Source organism: Protopterus annectens, chromosome 1.part0 (assembly GCF_019279795.1).
Source record: "Protopterus annectens isolate FY-2018-M chromosome 1.part0, PAN1.0, whole genome shotgun sequence".
In the NCBI taxonomy this organism is placed as follows: domain Eukaryota; kingdom Metazoa; phylum Chordata; order Ceratodontiformes; family Protopteridae; genus Protopterus; species Protopterus annectens.
This window is the reverse complement of record NC_056725.1, coordinates 11130738-11158315: the sequence shown is the minus strand read 5'-3', so window position 1 is coordinate 11158315 and position 27578 is coordinate 11130738. Positions and strand designations below refer to the sequence as shown.

Below are 27578 nucleotides of genomic sequence, written 5' to 3'. Positions count from 1 at the left end.
ATGGGATATTGACATCAGAAAATGTATATTAATTTACATTCTTTTTTTAAGTAAAAAATGTATTTATTAAGTATAATTTACCACATTTTCTCCAAATATCACCAAATGTAGGAGTGATTAAGAGGGAGAGAGCTAAAATTTGACTCAAATGAGGACAGTTGAGAGGTATGCTTCTCACTCTCGTTTCTCCACCCCATAAATGTATGCCAGTTTGTTTCTTAGGTAAATACTAGGCTAGCTGTCCTTGTGGGCTATTTTAGGCTTAGATAATTTCTCTTTCAAAAGTGAGAATTAAACCCACTACCTTGTTTCTGTGAGTAAGCACATTAACCATTATATCAAATTCTAATCGCCAGCCCCAAATCCTTTGTCTTGTATTAATATATAATGAATCTATATTTTACTGATTGCAGATTTTCTGTAGTATAATGCCTTTCAGTTATTGTATGTCAGTATTGCAGCTTTAAGATTTACATCTGTGTTGTATGAAACTGCCTATCTTGTAATAAATATACCTGCTACACTACAGTACATGTTGAGGTACATAGAGTTCAGAGAATATGTTATAAACCTAGTATACAGAGGCAGTCTTTTTAACACTTTTAGGTACTTTGATATTGCCTTATAGTTTCAATGTAATATTAGCATATGGCAATTCTAATTTATTAATTGCTACACAAAAGTGAAACTTTGGAATACTCTTCTTCTAGGTCAACTATCAGCCTATTCCACAACAAGAATCGACTTCAAAAACAGATAAACTTGATCCACAACCATACCTGAGAGTAATGCAGTCAATTGATGTCAGGTACCCTGCAGAGGAACGGGGTGATCTTCTAATCTTTCTGAGTGGAACGTCTGAGATATCGACAGTAATGGAGGCCATCCAGACATACGCCTCTCACACAAAACGTTGGATTGTATTGCCACTCTATAGTACTCTATCCATTGCTGAACAAGACAAGGTACAGTGTACGATTAGCCATCTTGTGTATTAACCATTGAAAGTGTGGACTAGTCAAAAGCAATGTTTTAGATTTACAAAGTTATTCATTCATGTTCTTCTGGCATTCTTTGGTTTTGTTGGAGTCATGACTAGCTTTGAAATCCATATTCTGCATACTTGTAAACCTTGTTACAATTAAGCCATTTTTAAAACTTCTGGATCATTATTGCCTAAGGCAGTAGAGGTAGTGAAATGCAATTTCACATCTCTGAACATCATCAAAGCCCAAAATGTGATGTTCCAACACTTGACTAGTATTAAACGTGTTTGTGCATACAGTGCGTCAGTCTTTGTATTGAAAGCAGTTAGTTATCTGTTAATATTTTTTGCATAATGCATAACTGTTCCTGCTGTAATGCACTCACCCAGTGATTCCTTGACCTCATCAGGTCTAATACACTAGACCAGCTTGTATCATCCCCCACAAGGGGAGACAGCATTCTAGACTTGGGTCTCACCAACACGGGCAACCACTGCACCACCCCCATAGTACGTTCTTCCCTGTTGAGATCAGACCATCGGTCTGTGTCTTTCGAAGTGTCTATACCGTCCAATCCCCCCCCCCCAACCATAACCAGGCTAAAAAGCTTCTCAAAAACTGACTACAACCTTCTAAGGGAGGGTATCAGCAGCTTCACACCACCGCCTCCCTCAGAGGATGCAGACAAACATACTGAACAGTATGCCACTGCAGTATACAAGCAGCTGTACAATTGCATGGACTCAGCTATACCCAGCAGAACTAAAACCTGCTCCTCAAGGAAATACAAACCTATTTGGTGGACATCCTTTATCAACAGGCTTTACAACAAAAGGAAGAAACTGTTGTCCAAGGGTAAAAAGGCACAAATTCCCAATTAGAAAAACTGCCTAATTAGTCTCAACAAGCAAATTAGATCACTAGTGAAAATCTCCAAAATCAGTTATGAATCGAAACTAGCCTCCAAAACAAAGGCTAACCACAAAGCCTTTTTCACTTATGTCAGAAACCTCCAGGGCAAAGCTCATGTTTGTTCTGAATTGGACCTTAACGGTACCACTTACACTGATCCTGTTGACATAGCCAGCCTACTAACAGATAGTTTAAGTGCAACTTTCACCCCTCTGTCCCCCCCCCCCCCCGATACTTGCCCTGCACCTCAAATCTCCATAGATCAAGTGTTAAAGGCCCTATCCAAGGCAGAGAACACAGCTTCCATGGGACCTGATAGTATCTCAGGCTGTATTCTGCAACATTTCTAGCAAGACCTAGCCTCACCATTGAGCAACTTATTCAGCCATAGCCCAAGTACAGGCTTCATTCCAGCAGAGTGAAGAACTGCCATTGTCATCCCTTTGCACAAAGGTGGGGTCACTACTGACCCTGGAAACTATCTAGCTTGAGAAGTCTGATCTGTAAGGCAATGGAGTGTATTATTATGGACCTCATAAACAAGGACATAGGCAATCTCCAAGCACTTGACCCCACCCAGTTTGGATTTGTCAAGGGCAGATCTTGCCTGTTAAACCTGGTTATCTTTTTTGAGACTACCACCAAGGCACTGGATGAGGGAAAGTCAGTACATACAGCTTACCTTGACTTGGCCAAAGCCTTCGACACAATCCTCCACTCTGGCATCATCGAAAAGCTAACACAACTTGGCGTAAATCCCTCTCTCATCAGGTGGGTGGCCAACTGGCTCACTGATGGGACCCACATGGTCAAAATAGGTGCCACCACCTCCGACAGCAGACCTGTCACTTGTGGTGTTCCCAGGGATCTGTCCTCTTGGGACCCCTATTGTTTGGCATCTACCTCTCAAAGGTCCAGGCAAAGACAAAAGGCCTGTGGCTGACTAAGTATGCAGACGATTGTAAGTTGGGTGCTGTCATTGACTCTCCAAATGATGTTAACATACTACAAGAGGGTTTCACAGCAACAATTGACTGGTAACAAAGCCATGGCCTTAAGTTAATTGCAAAAAAAGTATCATCATACCATTCAGCAAAAATATGGCCCCTGTTGATTACCACATCAACGGCAACCCCCTATGCACACAACCTGTGGTGAGAGACCTGGGTGCACAGGTTGACAACAATGTCACATTTGACCATCGTGTACCGGCAGTGGTCAGAAAAGCCTTTTACTTGGTTCATCTCATAAGTAAAGGGACTGCATCAAGAAAAAAGGAGGTTATTACCTCTCTGTACTCTTCTCTCATTAGGCCAGTCATTGAGTACAACGCCCTGCTTCATATGTACCTCTCCTAACACCTGCACCAACTGGAAAGGCCACAGAAATACCTCACAAATAGAATCCATGGCCTCCCACAGCTGTCGTATGTGGACAGGCTCAAATCACTATCACTCTTCTCGGTATCATGCAGATTGCTCAGAGGTGATCTATGTCTCGGCTACAAGGCAATCTCAGACCCTGCTCTGGTAGATATGCTCCATATCCATAAGTCTAATTCCTTGCGTATTACCTGATCAAAAGGCTTAAATGTAATATGTGACATTAGTAAAACCTGCTGGAGAGACAGGTTTGTCTCCAAGAGGCTGCCCCGTGTCTGGAATAGACTCTCCATACACGTCAAACGAAGTACATTGGGACCCTCTTCAAGCGCAACTGTGATGAATGGATGGGAAACCTTAAATTTGTCCCAGGGGTTCCACCGATATCCTTCACTGATGGGGGGGGGGGACAGCTTCTGACTGAGGTTTGTTTTTTGGGGGTAAACTCTTGGCTAGACTTATAAGGGCTCCAGGGCCATTAGCCTAATAATCTCCTATGATCCTATAAAATATTAAGTGGTCAAAAATAGTAAAGTAGGCTGTTAAGAATAGTATATTTCCAGCCAACAAGAACATTCTCATTGACTGTGTACCTTGAACGTCCTGTCTCTCAATATATAAAATGATTCAGTAAACTAACAGACTCATTCTTGAATGGAAGGTCGTAGATAGAATCTGGATGAAAAGGCTGACAGTATTTCTAGGGGACTCTCCAATATAGCAACAGCAATATGGCCAAAATTAAGTCAATCAAATCTTAGCAGAAGATTAGTGAATTACAGGTAAACTTTATAGGGGGTTACCAGTAGATGTAGTCTACTTGGTATTGAACAAGACCTTTGAGTTGGCCCCTCACACAGGAGCTGTATAGAAAAACTACAGTGGTTGGGGGATAAGACCAGGACTGAGGAAGTGGATTTCCAACATATCTGTTGTGAAGTATCAGCTGGGAGGATTAGAACTGATGCTGTCAGAGCAGGATAAGGATCGGGGGTGTTGATCACATGTGGATTGGACTGCTGGGAACAAAGAGGTCAGCAGTGGCAGCAGACAGTTTACTCAGGTGGTTCATCACTTGATGGGTTGCCTACTGGCGTACTGACAGAACCCAGACTGAAAAAGTAGCCGACTCCAAATCCAGCTCCAGACAAGTGGAGTACCTCCGGGTTCAGTGCTGGGACCGCTCTTGTTTGGCATCTGCTTCTCTGAAGTACAGGGCTACACTAAGGGACTCTGGCTAACAAAGTTCACACCTGACTGCAAACTGGGAACCATTATTGAATCCCCAAATGATGTGGATATTCTACAAAAGGGCCTTACAGAAACAGATGCTTGGTGCCAGAGCCATGGGCTCAAGCCTAATGCCAAGAAATGTATAATTATCCCCTTTGGGAAAAAACATGTACCCATGAATTACCACATAGGTGGCAGTACACTAAACACCGAAAGTGTGATGAGAGACTTAGGGACACAGGTGGACAGTGGTCTCACCTTCGATAACCACATCGCCACAACAGTCAGGAAATCCTTCTATGTGGCACACCTCATCACTAAGGGCTTTTCATCCAGAAAAAAGGAGGTCATTGTCCCACTGTACTCATCCCTCATTAGACCCATTATAGAGTACAACTCCCCATTTGTACCTCACAAGACATCTGCAACAGCTGGAAAGGCCACATAAATACCTCACTAAAAGAATCACAGGCCTAAAGCAGATGCCCTATGCTGACCGTCTAAAAAAACTCCAGCTATACTCTGTGGCATATCATCTACTCAGAGCCGTTGTTCTTCATGTTTCACTGTTGCAGTCATTACATTTGGGTAATCTCCTTGCAGGCTGCCCTCAGTCAGCCTGATTAACAAAGTCTTGGGCCCTGCGTCTGTTGCTGTCCCTTCTTCCATGACGTCAGGTCGTCAGGGCATAAAACATGCAGCCGTCGCCATTACATCAGTCTTTCTTGCCATCTGGTGCGTGAAGCAGAAGCAGTTCGCAAGTGCCGGTCGGCCGACTCCTGAAAGTTTCATTTTCAAATTTCAGAAACAAAGTTTTCAACTTAAAGCTAAGTACCCCATTGGGGAAACTTTTTCTTGCTTCTTCCCGATGTCAGTAAAAGTTAATAATTGCATTACTTGTGGAAAGCAAATACCTCATAAAGATTTTCATTCGTACTACATTCCTTGCCTAGGCCCTGACCACGACGTACCTTGTTGTCAGTTTTGTGCTTTATTTAATCAGCGCACTATCCGTCGTCGGTATATTTTTGCCTTTAAATATTTTGATTCTTGGTTTAATTATCCAGAAATGTCATCGGTTAGCAATCCGTCTACTGGAATTCTGAAAAAATGCAAAGATAAAGACAGAGACAGGCCGCCAAGGTCCAAAACTGCCTACGACTCTTCTCCTAAGCCAGTCGCCATTTCGCCGGTACTCAGTGAGGCGCTTTCGCAACCCCTGATACCCGCTACTTCTGATTCGCAGGCCTCTACTGGGACCCATTGGAGTCCGGTATGTCGCGAGATACTTCAACTATGGAACCTGCGGATGTCTCTACCTTGCATGGGTCCGGAGCCGCTGTGCAGGGACCGGCTTCTGAGGGTGTATTCAGGCCTATGGACTTGCATATTAAATCAACACCTCCTTCACTAATGAGGTCTAAATCTCGATCCATGTCTAAAAAACCGACGCCCAGGCCACATGCTCAGACCTCTATGCCTAAACAAAAAATGATAAAAATGGCTGATGATCTAATAACTCAGGGGTAGTCACCCCCCAAGAGGCCTAGGGCTGAGCTTGATTATGAATCTTCTGATCAGGATTGTATTTTTTCTGACTCTTCTGATGACCTGGATTTGTCCTTACCTACATATGAGGATTCTGATGCAGAGGACTCTATTCCCTCTGCTTCCCCTCCTGAGGATTTTTTCTTTTGTGGAATCCTTACATAATCTGAGCATTTTCACTGGGAAAGCCAGGAATTTTCTGATTCAAAAAAGAGGCTTAGGGATTTCCTTCTCCTACCTCAGCATAGGCCTTTTGCTATTCCTCCTGTACTAGACATTGTTGATGATGCTTTCTCAGAATCCAGTTTGGCCCCTGATTTCCTGCCTCCTGCTCCCAGTAAACCTGACAGATAGTACAGGGTCCCTGGGTCCCATAAGTTCCTTTTCAAAAATACTATTGCGGATCCAGAGACTATTTCACAGGAGCCCAAAGACATTAAGGCTTCTACTGCTAAAAATCCTACCCCTTCTGATAGAGACTCCAGGGCGCTGGATAGATGGGGTAAAAAGGTTTATACTTCAGCAACCTTGGCAATTAGAGCTTTAAACTGCCAATTTCATATGTTAAAATATCAGCAACATGTTATTGGACTGCTTAAACAGAAAATGATGTTGATTCCTGACTGTGTGGAAAATAAAGACTTACAGGATTTAATGCATTCTGCTGAACAAGTTGGAAAACATACTTTGCAATGTGGTTTTGATTCTTTAGAGGCCTCTTGCAGGGCTGCTGTTACTGGGTCTGTGCTTAGAAGGTATGCTTGGCTTAAGGAGCAATCTTTGCCTGATCATGTTAAAGCTAAATTGTTGGATGCTCCTTTAAATCAGGACCGCCTGTTTGGCAACAAGGTTGAAGAAGTTCTTAAAAAGATGGAAGATAAAGCTAAATCTATGCAAACCGTTAAAGATTTTTTACAAGTTCAGCCTCCTAGATTTAGTAGACACTGACCTTCTAAGAATTGGTCCTTTCCAGCCCCTTCCAGGTCTTCTCAAGCGAAACCCAGACACAGCAAAAATCCCAGGTTTCAGTCCCAGGGAAGACACAGAACTAAGCAGTGGGTGGCCTCAACTTCTATATGTGGGAATAATAAGACTCCCCCCTATGGTAAACTGTCTCAATGACTTCCTTTTAAAATTTCCAAGCACTTTCAACTGACTGTCCCTTTGGAGTGAAAGATTGCTCTTCATGCAAAGAACTGGGAACTCATTACCCAGGACAAATGGGTTTTAAATATAGTGTCCCAGGGATACAAATTTCACTTTCACATGTTGCCAGCACCAAGCGGGTGGCTGGACCTACCCCCAAATCAGTGGGCAGAGGCCCCAAAACAAGTACTTTCTCTCTTAAGCATGGGGGCTATTCAACTGGTACCAGAAGAGGAAAAGGGACAAGGTTTCTACTCAAGACTTTTCCTGGTACCCAGAAAAGACAATTCATGGCATCCTGTCCTGGACCTGTCTACTCTAAACACCTTTCTGGAGATTCCAAAATTCAAGATGCTGACTCTTCACCAATTACTTCCTATGCTAGGCAAAGACACCTGGTTGGCAACACTAGATCTAAAAGAAGCATACCTGCACATCCCAATTTGGGAATCTACCAGAAAATACCTATGCTTCAAAGCAGGCTACATGCACTATCAGTTCTCTGCACTGCCCTTTGGCTTATCTACTGGGCCCAGGGTATTCACAAAGTGCCTAGCTCCAGTGATTACATTTTTCAGGCAAAGAAGTATTCAAATATACCCATACCTGGACGATTGTCTAATTCAGGCAGAAAGCCAGGACATACTTTTGAATCATCTGGCATTTTTAAAAAGGGTTCTAACTTGTCTGGGGTACACCATAAACGAAAATAAATCACAACTGGTACCCTGTCAACAAATTACATTCCTGGGAGCAAGCTTGAATACAACTTCCCAGATGGCTTACCTCATGCCAGAAAAGCAAACTCATTTGACAACCTACTTCAAACAAGTGGCCACAAAAACTCTGCTATCTGCAAGACAAATACTGCAAGCCTTGGGGTTCATGATCTCCTGCATTCTTCTGATTCCATATGCAAGACTGCATATGAGGAAACTACAGTGGTATCTAAAAAGCCTATGGAGTCAACATTCTCACAGCCTAGAAACAATGATTCCTATCATGGCTTGCCTACGTCTAGAGTTCCTTTGGTGGGCAGATGCCTGCCACCAAAACAAGGGACTACCTTTCACACCATCCCCTGCCGCCTAAACCCTAACAACAGATGCATCAGACTAGGCATGGGGGGCTCACCTGGCAGGGAAGTGCATTCAGGGCAAATGGAACCCAAGTCAAATGCACCTGCATATCAATCAAAAAGAAATGTTAGCTGAACAGAATGCTCTGACAGCCTTCAAGGACTACATTCTTCCAGGACAACCAATGGTAGTGACGGACAACACCACGGTTATGTGGTACATAAACAAGTAGGGGGGTGCACATTCTTACCCCCCTGCAGACTAGCCATGGCATTGTGGAACACAGCCTTGAGCTACCAAGTGCACCTACAAGCTTAATTCCTGCCAGGAAAGTTAAATGCACTGGCAGATGGACTAAGCAGAAACCTTATGGATCCACACGAGTGGAAACTGGAACCAAGGATTTTCAACATGTTGACAAGCGAATGGGAGAGCCCGAATATAGACCTGTTTGCCTCCCCCCAGAACTACCAGTTGGACAAATTTTGCACAAGGACTCCCCACAAACAAGCCTGGAAAGTGGATGCTCTGTCCTTCAGCTGGAAAAACCTATCAGTCTATGCCTTCCCCCCGCTGCCTCTGCTCTCCAAAGTACTACTAAAAGTCAAACAGGACAAACCAAGGATGATTTTGATTGCTCCAGACTGGCTGTGCCAACACTGGTACCCTCTCCTGTGCAGTGTGTCACGGTTATCTCCATGGCACCTGCCTCAGACTCCTTCCCTGCTGTCTCAGCAGGGGAACCAGATTCTGCACCCTCAGCTTCCAACACTGAACCTTGCAGTCTGGCTAATTACTTAAATTTTCCCTTACCATCCCTCAGCAAACCTGTGATGGATGTCATCTTACAGGCAAGGAGGCCTAGTACTAGAAAATCTTATGCTGAAAAATGGAAAAGATTCTGTGCCTGGAACCAATCTCAAGGGATGAGCACAGCAGCACCCAATTCACCTCAGAGTTTACAATACTTAACTGAGATGCTTCACAAGGGCCTGTCCTTTTCCTCCATTAAAATCCACACCTCAGCCATTTCAGCTCATTATAACACTCTTATCTCATCCACTGCTCAAGCAGTACCTCAGAGGGGCCAAAAATTTGAGACTAGCCAGGAGAGCTACAACCCCAACCTGGGACCTTAACTTTGTATTGGAGAAACTCACTCTCCCTCCTTTCAAGCCAGCAGCAGACTTAAAATTTCTTTCTTGGAAAACAGCTTTCCTTTTAGCAATTACTTCAGCTAGGAGGGTATCTGAATTACAGACCCTTATGGCAGTGGAGCCTTTCATCATCTTTCATGTGGACAGGGTATCACTCATGGCCAATCCATCATTCATGCCTAAGGTGGTATCCAGTGTGGCTCTAAATCAGTCCATTCATTTGCCAACCTAACTACACCTCAAAGAAAATCTGAACAACTGCTGGTAGCATTTGCTGCAGGGGCAGAGGGGAAGGCTATTTCAAAACAAACCATTTCTAAATGGATAAGCCATTGCATTAATTTCTGCTATAAGCACCATGGAAAACCTATCCCCCAGGGGATCAGACCTCACTCCACCAGGGCTGCATCTACTTCTACAGCCTTTCTCAGAGGCTACCTGGAGTTCTGTACACACGTATACTAAGTATTACCATTTGCCAGTTTTCTCTAAATCCAGAGCTGGCTTTGCCACTGCAATCTTGCAGGGCCTTATAGCTGCTCCTAATGCTATCTAAACTCCTCCTCCTCCCAACCTTAGCTTTGGGAATCTACCCAAATATAATGACTGCAACAGTGAAACATGAAGAACATAGTACAGTTGTGTACACTTATCATAAATGTAGATGTTCGAGTGTATTCACTGTTGCAGTCCTGGTTACCCCCCCTCCTTCCCCCTAACTTCTTCTGGCTATACTTCTACTTTCCTTTACTATGCTTAAAAGCCTTTTGGTGTATTTGCTTTTTTGTTGGAGGAATACCTTTGTGTTTTTATGTTTAATTGTTCCCCATTAGGGGGGCACCTGACATCTGGGGCAAGAAAAACTGATGTAATGGCGTCAGCTGCATGTTTTATGCCTCTGACCTGATGTCATGGAAGAAGGGACAGCAACCGACACAGGACCCAAGACTTTTTTAATCAGGCCGACTGAGGGCAACCTGCAAGCAGATTACCCAAAAGTAATGACTGCAACAGTGAATACACTTGAACATCTACATTTATGGTAAGTGTACACAACTGTACTATCTCTGCTTAACATACAAGACCATGTCAAACCCTGAGCTGTTGGATATGCTCCACTTAAAGAAATCCCAATCCCTCAGAGCCATACACTCCAGGGATCTAAACCTTGTCATCACAGTGAACAAAACATGCTGGAGGGATAGGTTCCTGACCCAGAGACTCCCCATACTCTGGAATAGACTGCCCATACATGTCAAGCAGAGCGCCTCCTTGGCCCTCTTCAGAAGGAACCTTGAAGTTTGGATGGGAGATCGGAAATTCACCCCGGGGATCACGTCAGTCACCCTGCTAGACGGGTCCAGGGAAGTAACTATTGTGGGAAGAAATATCCGGGGAATTGTTTGGCTAGGCTTGTATAGATCCTAGGGTCGATAGCCTAGTACCAACCTATAAACCTAAAAGAAAAGAAATGATTTTTCCACTCTGCAGGGCCTTGGTCAGATAACTTGCATGTTGTATGGACTTGTGTAAACCGCATAAGGAAAAGGGCATCAGCTGCTGGAATGAATCTAGAGGAATGCTACTTGAAAGATCTGTTGGATAGGGGTGGGGGGTTGGTGCATGACCAGATGCTAGAAGTTAAGAACACGTATGACCAGAAGTGGGGGGTGGAGCTGGGGGGTAAGTGGAATGGAGTATAATTCACAACAGATTTTATAAGGGAGATCTGAAAGGCCATTTCTGAACACAAAGACATGGGGCTAACATGAGACAGACAGTAGGTGCTAACTATTCCCAGTATCTCTTGAACTAGTTTTTACTAATGGGAGTTACCTGAGTGAATGCTAGAAGGATACCTCAGAGACATTCAAGCGGGCATAAGATAAATGGTAAAAGGTTTTGGGGGGAATGTAGGGATGAGGGGAAGTAGAAAGTTAAGGCTTTCACAAGGACTGACTTGATAGGCATATTGTTTTGTTCTGCCTTTAAATGTAATGTAATTTACCAGTAGTAGCTCTGTTGTAATGACCTTTTTATTCATGAGTGCATGCTTATTAAACTTAAATGTGAATTTAGTGTCAGTATAAGGATATATTTTTATCCTATAATAATAAACTCAACTTAAAAATGCATCTTCCTCATATTGTACAAGGTAGTATATTTATCTGTACTCTTTTTGTCTAATACAGTGTGGGGGCATGTCAGTAAAATGTATCCATTATCCATACTGGGTTACCTGAGGAGGATTGAAACACAACTCAGTACAGTGAAAAATTTTGAGATCAAAAGGTTTAAACTAGAGATTCTTAAAACACAGTAATTCTAAGCCGGACTATCCAGATTACTGTTCTGAAGAATGCAGTCTGTATGGAACCCATGTAGCCTCCAGTGGGGGACTGCACACTCACACCTCTGCTCGTTAGTGTTTCCTTACTTCAGAGTCACAGAGCCTTAGTGCAGCATACTCAGGTTTGTGTGAAATGGAGTACCGCACTAATCTTATGCAACCTTAGCATGACAGTGGGCACAGATGGGACTCATCCTGATTAGAAGCTAGTGATAATGGTGATGCTGATGTGATCTTTAAGTTAATAGTGTCCCATTGGCATATTTTGATTTAGGTATTTACCTTTTCAGTCTTTTGGACTCTGTTTTTGTTTTTTGTTTTTTTGCACTTCAGTGAACTGGTTTCTTTTTCTGTAGAGAACTTTACTGTGCTTTCTCATAATCCCCAGCTAAGCACATCTATATGTACTACATAAAAAACTACTGCATTATATGCAGTATCTTCATGTCATATGTAAAGCACTTTAAATCAACCAAAACATCATAAAATACAAACCACAAATAAAAATAAATTAAAAATCAAAATGCCATTTTAAAGTGTGCAAAATATAAGGGGAGAGGATCAACACAAACAGGATAAGGGTGGTAGTGGGCTATGTTTTACAGAATAGAAACAGTGTTTGTAAGAAGTCAACCTCCATCCACATAATTTCATTCAAGTTAAGTCATCTAACGGAGAAGGCCATCAGTAAATCATACATCATTTACAAAACATGGAATGCATTTAAGCAAGAAGTTAATAATACCAGCCAAATGTCCAGCCAAACATTTGTAAACAACAATAACAAAAAAAAATTGTAAACATGTATCTTAAATCACCATCATCCAGCATACATTTTAGGTATAAAATTAGCTGCTCTCAACAAAGAATTCCAGGGTCTGGCTACAGGCGCAGAGACTTAGACCCAACTATAGAGGAAATTAGTAAAATCACTGTGTTATGAACCATCAAATGATTGTACCAGATGCATTTTCATGGTTGTAAAATTTCACTTAAGCACTTTATAATACTAGTTTAGCACAACATATTGTATAATTTATATTCCAGTTGCCTTTTTGTCTTTTTAGTCACTAGGTCTGAACATTCAGGTAGCAAAGATGGTATCAGTGTTTGATCGCTTATCGCACTTAATGTCAGCCGTTGTTTACCAGAGTGGGATATTAAGATCAGCAGGGCTGGTCTTGGCAATTGCTTGTCAACTTTGGATAATTTTGGTGGCTCCCCTCCACCCATTCTACCAACCCAACCCTCCTGTCAGTTGCTGGCTTTTTGGACTTTAAGACTAGGTATCAGGAATGTATGCTATTACTATGCATTAAAAATAAATCAATATGTTTTTTAATAGCTCATATTGTGCCATAAGACATGTTTTGTTTTTAAACACGTTTATTAAATTATAATTTAAGACACAGGTACATGTACATTAACAGAAAACAAACTACAATACATTTTTTCATGCATTATCCCATGCATGTTGTCTTTCTTTAAAACTATCATACACTCCAGCATTACATTAATGGCTCTAAATGCAAAGCAAAAAGTAAGAGTAAAGATGGACACTCCTGCCAAGTTCCTCTTGTAATACTAAACATGATGATCATCATCATTAGCCCCCTTTTTGCCATTTTCTACATTGGGTTGGGGTGTGTTGCGTTAACTGCCTCCATCTCTTTCGGTTCAGTGCCACACTCCTGCCTTCTTTGATACTCATGCTTGACAGTCGCATATCTTCTCAAACACAATCCATCCACCTCTTTAATGGATGCCCTCGTTTCTTCTTATGTTCTTTCTGCCTGTCCCAAATCTTCTTCACCAGGTTGTCTTCTGCATTTCTGCACATGTGCCTGAACCACCATAATCTGTTCTCTTTTATCTTTTCTACAAATGTAGCTACTTTGGCTTCTGCTCTCATGTCCTCATTTCTTCATCTGTCCCATAGTGTGCATCCTACTACCCATTTCAGGCACTTCATTTCCATCACCTCTAGCTTTCTCATCTGCTCTGCATTTCTGTCCAAGTTTCTGTACCATACAGTAATACTAGTCGCACCACTGTTTTGTTTACCTTACTTTTCAGTTTCTTTGGCATTCTTCTGTCATACACTACACCTGGCAGTCTATACCACTTGGCTGCAGCCCCTTTGATTCTGGCTTTTACCTCTTCATTCATTCCCTTCTCCTCAACCACACCTTCCAGATACTTGAAGCTGTTAACCTGTTCCACTCTCTTCCCTTCTGCCTCAATTCTCAGCTTCTTCTGATTTCCCCAATTTGCTGTCCTTACCACTGTCTTATCTGTACTTAGTTTCATCCTACGTGGCTTCAGTTTTGCATTCCATTCCCCTATCCCTTACTGAAGTTCTTGCTCAGAGTCTGCCTGTAGTGCCACATTGTCTGTATGTAGCAACTTTCTTGATCTGTCCCCTGTGACCTGTTTGCTAATGTGGTCCATCCCCAGTGTGAACAGCAGTGGGCTCAGAGCTGAACCATGATGTATACATCCGCTTCCACTGGGAACTGCTCTTTGAGACCAAGCACTGTTCGGACTTCAGTCTTTGGGTCCTTGTACATAACCTGCACTAATTCTATCAATGTTTCTAGGACTTTGAGCCACCAAAGTACTGCCCAAATCAGCTTTCTTGGGACCTTGTCATATGCTTTCTCCAAGTCTAGGAATGCCCATTTGGACGCTTTCCTCATCTCTAATGTCTTCTCAACTGTCTGTCTCATTGCAAACATCGGGGCAGTTGTGCTGCATCCTGATCTGAAGCTGAAGTGCTCTTCTCCCATCTTACTTTCTACTACTTTGTGTATCTGTTTATCAATCACTCTTTCCAGAACTTTCGTGCAGTGTGACAGGAATTTGACATCTCTGTACTCCAGCATTACATATATTGTACAATTCCTGTTTTTTCTTAAACCACACTCCTCCTCCTGAACATTATTCTGCAAGTATTGTTTTGACAAATTCTATTTATTTTTAAGTAATTTGCTCCATACCATATAGGTTCATAGGTAAGTACTAGGCTAGCTGCCCTTGAGGGTCATCTAAAACCTAGCCAATTTCCCTTTTTGTACTCAAGTTAACCTATCCATTTGGGTAGAGATTGGCCTTACACAGTGCATGGTCGATAATTATACATTATCCTTAATGAGAATAACTGGGATCATACCATAGATAATTTGAGGAGGTCTGTGCATGGAATAAAGCATTTAAGAGCTGACTCTGTCCATTAGCAATACGGGATACATTTTCTGTTTCCCGTCCATAGATCCAAGTTGCGTTTGAATGTGGACAGGGGTGAACTTTGTTTTATGTAGCTGGGGAAGCTATTCCAGAGCAACTGGTTCTGGGAGATGTACCTGTCCTTCCAAACTGTTCTGTTGATGTTGCAGAAGAGGTTTAGATCTCTAGACTGAGTATTTCTGATGCCATTTCACTTGCTGATACGCAGTACATCCAACAGTATTGTGTCTGAGAATGCCTTGTGTGCCAGACACAGGTCACCTCTTAGTTTCTAGGATATTGAATATACTGACTGGGCTTTGAGCTGGTCCGTATAGAAAATGTTTAATGTTTTTATGGTTTTATTTTGTTTTTGTTTTCTATAGTTTGCTGTTATCTAGAGATCTCACTTCCAGTTCTTTTATTTGTTTAACAATATTCAATACTTCAATTATAGTTATTTCCATTTTCTAGTAATTGCTTTTTTGGCAACCAATAGTATTAAACTTACTAAGGCCTTATTATATATAGGCAATTCCAATCCTGTGCTCAGCTCATAACTGTCATATCCTTTGGTTAAAGCATGCCAAGAGACATGTTAAAACAGAAGTAAGCTACTGAACTCCTGAAGTGCTCTCATATCCAGCATAAATTACTGGACTTCAGTTGCCCCCAGATCCAACATAAACTACTGAACTCTTGAATTACCCCCCCCCCCCCATCCAACATCTCCTGTCTACTTAACTTGTTCAGGCACACTATAAGGGTCTTGTTTGATGGGTCAATGATGTCCTATGTTTATATGGTGCTTCATCATATAGGTGCACCCTGGCTTACCTATAAATGTCCTCAAACTCTTGTAGTATGGCTGGGATTTATCTAAGGTTGGTAAGATTTCTGTACACATCCCCCTTGAACCACAGACACTGTTTCCTCTCTCTTTTTTGTCCCGCACCTTTAACTTATTCCCCTAAGTTTGACTCATGTCTTGCTGTCCTTCACAACTTATGCTCAACATTGTATATATTGCAAATAACTTTGTTCTTGGTATGTTATTTTCTACATATAAACATTATACTACGTGATGCCACAGGTAGTGTTAGAGGTACTCTTTTTACCCATTTTACTGAGTGGATTTTTGTATCACATGTATGATTGTTCATTTATGCTATGTACTGTCTCGATTTACTTGTCTACGTGCTTCCTCTCACGTTACCACTGTTTTAGTGATATTGATCAGTTTGTTTTTTGGTTGTGTTTTTGCTATCCTGTGTCTGAAAGTAGTGTAGGTTTATCAGTTCTCTACCTTGGTTAACAAACATTAAGTAACATAAATATCTTTGTAAGCTAAATTCACACTCCGGTGTCTTTGGGAGTTGCTGCACACAACACCAGGCAGACCGTGCTACTAACAAGCAAGCTCATTTTGAAGGTGTGAATCCTGGTAACATTTTCTGACTCATCACAGTCCCCATCTCTCGCCTTCCATACCCCATATCCCTGGATGCCAAAAACTACTATACAGATGAGTCAGTGCTCAGTGGGGGTGTGCTTTAGGTTTGAGGAAAGACTGGGGGCCCACAAAAGCATGAAGAGTTTATAACCTGCATTATACATTCTCATCTGATATTAGTCTTTTCATCCTGCATAGGTTTCCATTCATCCTGTACATCCTGTACTGCTGTGAATAGTTTCGGTTTCTTGACCAGTTAGGGAGGTAGGGACAATACTAAACAAGGCTGTGGAGCCCATAAGATGCCCAGCCATAAACACCTTTAAGAAGATATGCTTGAAAGTTTTAGTAGTGCCCACCTCCCAAATCAAGCAGGGCCATACATGATAAGCCTGGTGTAAGTTTGTCTTCCCATTCAGTCATCAAGACCAGTCTTAAAGGTAGACTTTGCTTGGCCTGTAGTGTTAACTTATTCCATAGGCTGGGAATAGATTGAGTGTAGCAGTGCATATTCCTATCTCAGTGTGTTTCTGCAAAAGGGCATAAAGTTGTTGAGCGTCCTTAGAATGCACAGTAATAATAGTAATACTCTCCTTAGAAACAGCATTGCTCACACATTACCCCACTTAGAAGAATTTCTGAAAGTTTTTTTTAAACTGGGTAGGTTGATTTATTACACTTCTTGGATGCCATATCTTTTCCAGCCATATCCCAGGTCACAATAGCAACAGTAAGGACCACATGCAGGGATAATCTAGAGTAGTCACTAAGCATATTTTCCAGCTGTGAGAGAATCAGAATGTCTTAAGGAAACCCACACTGAATATAAGGCAAACATACAAAATCCCAGTTTGTTCAGATTTCTGTAGTACAACCCCCCCCCCCCCCAAAAAAAAAACTTCTCTCAAGCCAGTCCCAACAAATTTCTAGCTTTAGGTTTGTGCTTGCCCCTTATTTTGTATGTAACTCTGAAAGATTAATATCCCTGCATTACATTCATGAGTCAAATTGTTTACTATTTTTCCACTTTCAGCCAAGCTAATCACTTTTTTTGCCTGCATCTGCCACCAACCACTGAGCAGACACACCAAGTTTCACTTCTCTGGGAATATTTTGTTGCAATATGTGACTACAGCAGGCATTTCTTCTGTGTATGTTGAAGTGGTAGCATTCTGAAGCAAGTCTTGATAGGTTCATTGGTAGGTACTAGACTAGGTGACCTTGAGGGCCATTTTAAGGCAAGCAAATTTTCCTTTTGATTAAAGGAATTAACCAGTCCCATTTGGTTAACAATTGGCCTTACCCATCCCATAGTTGATAATTACATATTGCCCATGATGAGAATAACTGGGATTATACCACAGGTAATTTGAGGGGACACATGCAAAGACTCAAACATTTAGGAGCTGCCTCTGTACATTAGGCAAAGGGGCAGTCCTGGGATACATTTTCTGTTAGTATTTCTGATGCCATTTGACTTGCTGATGTGTAGTAAATCCATTGGTATTGGGTCAGAGGATTATTTGTGTGACAGATACAGGTGACCTGTTATACAGAGTGTAGTGACAGGGCTTTGAGTCGGTCCATGTAGGACATGGTTAGGTCTTGTGCCCTTGTAGTAAGGTATCTGTGAGCATTCCGGTTGTTGCATGTGTCCGGAGACAGATACATGCCAAAGGTGGCATTATATTCAATGATTGGCCTAATGAGAGCTGAGTAAAGGGGGACAGTGGCATCCATAAATCTAGACACAATTCCTTTGTTTACAAGCTGTATAGTATAAAAGGACTTTCCTATAACATTGGACACATGTATGTCAAAAGTTAGGTCACTGCTCATTTAAGTTCCCAAATTCCAAACAACTGAGTCAACTCCTAAAGGCGTATTGTTAATTTGGCAGTTCCCTGGAATAGATGACTTCTCAAAAGATAACAATAATCCATTTTTTGACATTTAGTATCATTCCATGATTTTGGCATCAATTATTTATTTGGGTCAAACCTTCCTGAAGGATGGCTAAGTCATCTGAGGATCTTATTCATTCAGTCTGCTCAATCCAACATGGGTCCTTGAGTCACTTTTTGGATTTGACCCAGCAGAATTTGTGCTCTAGCCTTGAGCTGCATTAAGAAATCTTCCTTCCTATAATGCACCTCAATTACCTCAGATCTGTTTTGCCACCTTTGTGATTAGCAGCGCAATCTGCAGTGTTCTTACCTCATTTGATACATATTTAGCTTTAACACTTAAGTGATTTCTTTTTGCCTTCAAAACATTGGCCTTTTTCAGCACCTTTAGCAGACATCATGTACTTCCTCACATCTCTGATTTTGGCTGTAGCTTATCCACTATCAAGGTACAGTTAGTTGCTAATTTGACCTTTTAGGAATGATCTGTAGCCTGTCACAAACTTTTCAAAGCCTTCTAAAAGGCACCTTTCTGTTACTGCAACTTGTTAAGTATCTGTTTCCTGCTTGGATGTGAATTTTGTACTAGAGGCCATCACAAAAATCTCCATTTGAGCCTGCATCCATGGCAAACCTTTAAATAACTCTAATGGAAGATGTTTCTTCTAGTAGCATTTATCTCACCAGAAAGGATTTTTGTAGCACCATGCTCTGTCCTCATTTCCACCTTATCTGATTTTTCATAAAGGCAGTGTAACTCTAAAAGGCAAATCCTTTTAATGTTGCTTCTGAGACAAATCTTTCACAGCTGATTCATCTACCAGTCTTCTTTCCTAATTATGGAAACACAGAAGAGTACTTAGATGTACTCAGGGATCTGCATTTTTACATCCACAGATCAGGTTCTTTCAGAAAGGATGAGCAGCTCAGCTTTTGGTTTCATTTCCTCAAAACTAATTGTGTGTGTGTGTGTGTGTGTGTGTGTGTGTGTGTGTGTGTGTGTGTGTGTGTGTGTGTGTGTGTGTGTGTGTGTGTGTGTGTGTGTGTGTGTGTGTGTGTGTGTGTGTGCGTGTGTGTGTGTGTGTGTGTGTGTGTGTGTGTGTGTGTGTGTGTGTGTGTGTGTGTGTGTGTGTGTGTGTGTGTGTGTGTGTGTGTGTAGGTGTCCAAGGTACCACTTTCAATGTGATGTCTGATTGCATTTCATTCATATATACATCTTACAACAAACCCTTTTCTTGTAAACCAATGGCTCACTCTGCTTGAACCATAGCAGCCTCCACTGCCTTTTTTAGATCCCATTCACTGGATGATTTTTCTGAAGTTGCTGCTGTTTTCTTCCATGCATACCCATATTAAGCACTACAAAATGGATTGTACCTCCAAAGCTAGAGCATCCTTCAGTGTTCCCATCCTGTTATGATACCACTCAAGGTGTCCAAAGCTCTCCTCTGATAAACCTCTACTAAGTTGCTTCCTTCAGATAAAGACAGTAGGGCTATGAAGAGGTTGGATAAAAATGTCTATACTGCTGCCACACTGGCTTTTTTCACCAGACTCGTATGACCAGGTATATTTTAGCTGTCCTTTCTCAGATTATTTCTGATGTTCCTGATTCTGAGGGGAAGGCTTTGGCTCTTTCCTTGTTGGGTTCTACTTCTCAGGTGGCTCACTCTATAAAGCGCACTTATGATGGAGCTGATGCTTCTTTCAGGGCTGCTGCATTTGGTTCTGTTATGAGGTGTTACTCTTGGTTTCTTCTTCAGGCTTTGCCTAATGACATTAAAGCCAAATTATTGGATGCTCCTCTGGATAATAAAAACCTTTACAGCTCTGCTAATGAACTTTTTAAATCTCAAAAGGATAAGGGCAAAGCCTTGCAGGAGTTGAAACATATTTTTGTTTCTCCTATCCCTAAGTTTCAGAGAAATCACTTTTCCAAATCTGTTTTTGTTTGCAAGCAGTCTCCCTCTCTGCCTAGGAGTAAAAAGGGTTCTAGATGTGTACCTTCTGCTAAATCTACTTAGACCCCTATTTCTCAGAAACCTCCTTTTTCAGGAAAAGCCAGGTTCTATTTGATTTACTTTCCTTTTTCCCCCTCGCCAGGTTCCCTTGTCCTGGTTCTTTCCCTATCGCTTCTAAACTGGTTAAGGATTAGAACAGACTTCTGGGTTCTGCCCATCATCTGCCACTGATATTTAATGGTTTGGAAATCTCTTCCTCCCTTTCCGGGCATCCCTCAAATCCTTGGGAACAGCTTCTTCTTTTTCCAGAGCTGATTCAATCTATGTTGTCTAAGTGCACTATTCAGATTATGCCTCCTGTCCAGGAAGGATAGGGTTTTTAATCCAGGCTGTTCCTAGTTCCCAGAAAGGAGGGCACCTGGAGACCAATTCTGAACCTTTCTGAAGGTCCCCTTCTTTCAGATATTTTCCCTTCAAACTTTATTCCGTCTTCTTCCCTAGGCATTTCTGGTCTTTCTGGATCTCAAGGATGCTTACCCTCACAACTCCATGCATCCCCTTTTCAGGACGTTTTTGTGTTTCTGTGCTTCTTCCATGCATTTTCAGTTTTCTGCTTTGCCCTTTGGCCTCTCTACTGCTAAAGTGTATTCACAAAATGTCTTGCTCCTCTCATCCAGGTCTCATCCCCTGAAGTTCTGCTTCAGGACTTACAATTTACTGTTTCTGTGCAGCAGCAGAGTCTGGCATTCACCATAAACTTTCAAAAATCAGTCTTGACCCCCTGCTCAGGATCATATGTTTCTTGGTTGCAGGATAAAAACCGTTCCCATGCCGGCATCCTTGCCTACCTAAGGCCATATTTATGATAGCTTTTTTCTGGTCTCTTTTTCCTTTGGGTTCAGACACAGCCAGGGACTTTCTCAAGGTTCTCAGTTTATGGCTTCCACCATTCCTTTGCTGCTTGTGGTCAGGCACCATATGAGAAAGCTTCAAGTGATACCTCGAGTCTGTGTGGGTTCAACATTATCACCCCCGGCCTTTCTAGTTCCCTTTATTCCCTGTCTCAAACTCAAGCTTCAGGGGTGGATTCTTCAGCTTTTTCTCAACCTGGGGCTTCCTTTCCAGTTCTGACTCAAAGAGCTCTTTTTGCATGTCTTAGATGGGAAGGAGGAGCTTCATTCAGCTCTGTCAAGGTCCAGGGTCTGTGGCCACCTCATCAGAGGTCAGACCACATCAACATCAAGGAGCTGAGGGCTCTACTTGTAGCTGTTTAGGCCTTTCATACCCTCCTTCATTCCAGGCCCCTTAAAGTTTTCACAGACAATATGACAGTGATGTGGCATGTCAGCAAGCAAAGGGGTACAATTTTTGCAGACCAATTGTTCTGTTCTGGGATCCAGTTGCCAAGTAAAAAATGACTCTCTTTACTTTCCCTCAGAGCACAATATAGTGGCCGATTCTTTGAGTAGCGCCAGCACACAGGCTCATGAATGGCTGCTTCACAGAGATGCGTTTCTGAACATTGCCCACTGGTGGGATATTCCTCATGTAGGTCTTTTTGCCTCCCCTCTGAACAGACAGCTTCCTCTATTCTGTTAGAGTTCCAAGTCCTGTGGCTTGGAAAGTGGACGCCCTGTCTTTTCCTTGGAAGGGGATGTTTCTGTATGCCTTCCCTCCCCTCCCTCTGCTTCCAAGAGTTTTGCACAAGATCAGACAAGACTCCCACAAAATCTTGCTAGTGACTCCCTTTTGGTCCAGACAGCATTGGTGCCCCCTTGTTTCACTTGGCCAGGGGCAGTCAACCTACCTTACCAGGTAGATCTTCTCACACAAGACAAGGGGTCTCTCATCCATCCTCACTTGTCCACTCTTCAGCTGATGCTGTGGGTGATAGGGTTTTGATCCCTTTTAGGCACCTATTTTCTGAGGACATGCTTTGGGTCCTGCAGGAAACCCACTACCAGAAAATTATATTTATCCAAATGGAAGAGATTTTTCTGTCTGTTGCATCTCTCAAAAACAGGATCCATTTTCAGTGCAGGTTCCTATGATTCTGTCTTAATTGTGTATTCTGTTCCATGCTGGGTTGGCATATTCTTCAGTTGAAATACACCTATCAGTAATTTCTGCTTGTCTGCCCATAGTTCCTTCTCTGGTCTCTAGATTTAAGGTCAAACAATTTCTTAAGGGCGTCCTTCATATCAGGCACCCCAGGAAGCCTATTCCACTTTCCTGGGACTTCAGTTTTGTTCTTGAAAAATTGACTTGGGTTCCTTTTGAGCCTGCTGCTTCAGCTTCCTTATAATATTGTACTTGGAAGACTGTCTTTTAGCCCTTACTTGAACTAAGAGACGATGTGAGCTTCTGGCTCTCGTGGCTGTTCCTCCCTTTTTAGTTTTTCACAGGGACAGGGTGTGTCTTAATACTAATCCTTTGTTTATGCCCAAGGTGGTAAATGATTTGTCTCTTAATCAGTCTATTAATTTGCCTCCCTTTTTTCCTTCTCCGCAGTTTGACAGAGAGAAGGATCTTCACACCTTGGATTTACATAGACAGCTCAGATATTACTTGGATAAGCCTAAGGCTTTTTGCAAGTCTGAGCAATGTTTTGTTTCATTTCATCTCAGGTCTTTGGGTTTAGCAGTCTCTAAACAAACCTTGTCTTCCTGGATTTCTAAGGCCTTTTTTGTTATTCTTTTCATGGTAAATGCCTTTCATCTTCTGTAAAGGCTTATTCTACCAGAGCTGCTGCTTTTTCTGGTGCCTTTTTCAAAAGACTGAGTAGCAATTCCTTCCTGGAGAATGCTACTTGGACTTCTGTCCATACCATCACTAAACATTTCAAGTTGGATTTTGTTTCCAGAGCAAGAGCTGCCTTTGCCAGGGCTATATTGCATGGATTTCTAAAGGGCTTTTCAGTGACTTCCTCCTCTCAGGTTTCCTCTTGAGCTTTTGTACTCTCCCTTATGTAAGAGTACTGCAACAGTGATGGGGATGGACATAGTACAGATGTTCTTCGTGTTTCATTGTTGTGTGAATACACTCGAACATCTACATTTATGGTAAGTGTACACAACTGTACTTTGTGTAAAATCTTACCATAACAGTAGATGCCCTTCTCTTCATTATTGCAATATTCACTCCCTCATACCCTCTCTGCTTTGCCCTATTCGTCTTGCCAGGGAAGTTGTCATTTTCCTCCTTCTGGATGCACATGTTCCTTCTGGTCCCTAGGGACATTCTGTTCCTTCTGGGTTTGAAGTGTGTGCATCCGTACATCACCTTTATGCCGTAAGCCTTCAGTGGAAAGCATACGTGTGACGAATGATGCTTGTAAACACTAACAGCTTTGGTTGGGGTATCCTTGGCAGGAGATCCCTTATGTAAGGAAAACTGCAACGGTGAAAAGAAGTGCATCTACTATTATGGTAAGATTTTACACAGCTGTACTTTATGATAAGTACATAGCTTTCTTTTAGCTCGCATCACAGTATTTAATGTTGCTTTATGCTTATTAGTGTTTTTCACGCTCCCTAAGACTGACTATTCCACTGTTATTTCTTGCAGTCGTATTCATTAGCAGCCAATCATAATCCTCAGGTAAGTAGGAAAGCAAAAGACAACAAAATAGCTTTCCATCCCTCTTCATATTTAGCCTGAGACTGTAAGTGGAGCAGTACACAAACAGATGGTTATGTCAACCAGTTTTGATTTGAAAATCCTGTTGATTATCAACAGCAGCTGTCTACTGTGGGTGCATGAGCTGCAACCTATGGAAGAAGTGCGAAATAGTGGCTACCACAACATACATGAGTGACCACTAGTGCAATGTATGAGGGAAAATGTCTTCTCCAGTAATGAGGCTTGTAATTACTAATGGAGCAAGACTACCAATAAGAAAATGCCTTGCGATTTGCTGTAGTGTCTCTCAGGCACACCTCTGAGTCATGTACATTATAATGACCTTGTCATAGGGAAGAGCAGGGCCCCCTGAGGGATTGGGGCCCTACTGGGCCAAATAGATCCAGTTAGCCTAAGTCCAGTTTGAAGATCAGATGTCTTCAGAGATTTAGTAGCTGCAGAAGGCCATGACTTTCCTTTGTACAAGTAGGTTAATTTATTTTATGTGTAGGACCATTTTTGGTGTCAGTTAGCACCCACAGAATAACAAAATTCCACTGTTTGGTCAGGTTATATCTTTGCTCAATTAACTCCTTCAACTGACAGCTCAGCAACTGCTAGTGGCCTGTGCATTTTAAGCTTATTGATTGGGTTTAATCTGCAACCATCTAGGTGGTATGAACTACAAAATATACTCTAGTCTGCTGCATAGCTCAGTTTTCTTCCATTCATAGTATGATAGCTCTTCCTTTACAGTTTATCCAAGTTTGTGCTCGGAGCATACCAAACTAGCTTGTTTGTTTTTTTTTTTTCAAAATGTTTTTATTCATTTTATAACACAATAATGTAACAGTATAATAACAAGAAAAAAACTATATACAATGTCCATAACAACTAAAAAAGCAATATACATAGGAGAACACATAACAGATTAGACAATTTTGTCCAAACAGTTAAATGATGAGTTGTGTTGTTAGTCCTTGCTTTTATAGTAGCAATCTCATTCTTACAAATTTATTTCACAAGATGAATATACTCAACTTTAAAGACAGGAGTAGATTGTGATTTCTGATTTTTAGTAATAATTTTCCTTACTATAGAGAGGATAGCCTATAGTAAAAATGTTTGGTTTTCAGGAATGCCTTCAGGAACAGGAACATTAAAAAGGATAAGTGAGTCAGAAATTATACAGTTGTCATTCCATAGAGCTTTACAAAGATATTTAAAGTCTAACCAAAATGGGGAAATTATTTTGCAATTATCAACCATATGTATCCAGTCAGTATCAGAGTGTCCACATCTCCAGCACTTCATCCTTCTTGTACATTATTGCTAGTCTATGTGGGGTGAAAAAACCTCTTTGTAAAAATTTCCATGTGTATACACACCTGGGAAGATGTGGATTCCTTCATCGACTGTAAAAGTATCTGAAGTAGTTAACTTCATTTTATCTGCAACCTGTGGGTATTCGGATCCATATCGGATCCGAGCCGGCAACTTTTCAAGCATCTGCTCCAAGCTCCAATCCCCTCTCCTTACCCATAACTCGTCACTATCTCGTACCTTCCCCCAGATCTTGTTTGCTGCTTCGTGCATCAGCATCGTGATCTCTGTAGCTCCAAGTGTTGGGTTGTTAGTAAGTGATTTTTGGTGGGGTTTTTTTGCTTTATTTAGTAAGAGTGTGTTGTCGTTTAGTTCCCTTTCCTCCCCCATTCGCTGTTCGTTGGTTTAAACTTTAAAAAAAAAAAAAAAGAAAAAAAAAGTTTGTTGTAAAGTAGTCTAGTAAGGCCCTCCCTACCCCTTAGGATTGTGTGCTAGAGTGTTAGTTTTAAGTAGGTTGGCTGTGTGTGTTAGTATTATAGCTGATCAACCAAAGCCTACCTTCAAAAAATGCACAGAGTGTGACCATAAGCTTTTGCCAGCCGATGGCAACACTGTGTGTGTTGTTTGCCGGGTTTAACCCCAGGGCCTTAAAAGAATGGAAGGCCAAACTGGTTGCAAAAGGCTTTCTACCTTTTTCCTCCTTGGATATATTGGCCTCGGCTCCTCCAGCAGTTGCTCAACCTCCCCCTCAGGCTGGGACTCACCCTCCCACTAGACCTGTTGAAGGGGAGGCCAAAGGAAAGGACAGGAAGAATAAGGACAGAGACAAGATGGGGGATAGGCCCTGCAAATGGTCTCCAGAGTGGGAGCCCTTCCCTAGCCCACCTTGGCTCCACTCCCCGAGGTTCTCACCGGAGCCCTTGGATCCGAGGCTTTCGTCTAGGTTGTCGCAATGACCAGCCAGATCGGAGTCGGTCACCTCCTCGTGCTCGACTTGGAGTCTTTTGGAGTTGGATATGGACAGGATGATGAGGAGATTCATTCGGACCCAAATCCAAATGGGTGTCTTGTCAGGCCTCTCTCCCTCTGGAGGGGGGACCTCAGTGCCCTTCTTTCATCCAATTTCTCCTTCCCCTATTCGGTCAATGGTTTCAGGGTTTATGGATCTGAGCTGGGGGTTCGGCACCAATGGTTCCTCCAACCTCGACTCCGGTGATTACCTTGAGCTCCAGGGATCAGACCAGTTCTGATCCGAGCAACTCTCGGGACCGAGGACGGGGAGTCAGATCTGAGGGGATGGAGGTGTCTTTGACTCCGACTTTGTCGGATCCGAGCCATTCCTTCTGAGCTCCGGCTACTCCTGCCTTGGCCCCGATCCTCACAGCAGACCCAGGGAGAGCTTCCTTGTTGGGTGCTAAGGAGGTACGCTCTCCATTGGCATTCGACGTGGTGGAGAGGGTTCTCTCCCAAGGATCGAGAACCCAGCCTATTTCCTTAGATTCAGCCCAGACTCCCTTGGATTCGGTTACGACTCCCTTCAGCTTGTCCCAGGGACAGCCTGTGCTAGAAGACCCCCAGGCGGTTCCCCTGGAGGAACCCCCCCCCCATCGCTCACGAGCCCTCTTCAGAGAGTCCCACTGACGAGGGTACCCGTAAACACACGTGTAAAAGGAGGCACCTGGACTCCCCCGAGTCCTTGACAGAAGACACTGATTTAGATGAAGGAGAAGGTTCCCCTAGGTCACCTCCCAAGGATGTCTCCTTTGGAGATGTCATGGAGATTCTCTGCCAGGGGGGGAGGTTGGTCAGCCCCAAAACCTTCTACGGATGAGTCAGTGTTCCTGGAGGCTTTTGGCATGGGCCCATCTACATCCTGGGTTTCCCTTCCTGCGGATCGCTTAGTGGACCTTATCACCACGTGGGCATGGAAGGAGCCTGACACCATAGAGCTGATACCAAAACCCCCAGACATGATTCTCTCTCCACTTTCAGACAGACAGGCCTGGTACAAAGGATCTCCAGTGGATGCTATGGTGGTTGCAGCAGCCACCAAGAGGGAACTGTCACAAGAATGTACCTTGGTCCACCCTCGGGACAAGGAGTCTAGGGCGGTGGATCGATTTGGGAAGCAAGTGTTTTCTTCAGTGACGTTTTCCGTCCGAGTGCTGAACTATTTGGCACACGCTGTACAACTGCAGCTAGACCTAGTCACGAAGTCCGCTGAGTCGCCCCCAGAGTCTTTGTCACCAGAGGACAAGTGTTTGTTCGTGTAAATGTCGACTCTCAAATCAGTAT

At 42.6% G+C, this 27578-nt stretch overlaps 1 protein-coding gene across 1 annotated transcript in view; it reads left to right on the top strand.

The window, feature by feature from the left end:
• DHX34 (DExH-box helicase 34) overlaps nucleotides 1-27578 on the top strand; it is a 1598514-nt gene that overhangs the window by 227106 nt on the left and 1343830 nt on the right. Inside the window, exon 3 of the mRNA XM_044078772.1 lies at nucleotides 711-965. Coding sequence (XP_043934707.1) covers nucleotides 711-965 — 255 coding nt within the window. The remainder of the gene's footprint in view (nucleotides 1-710; nucleotides 966-27578) is intronic.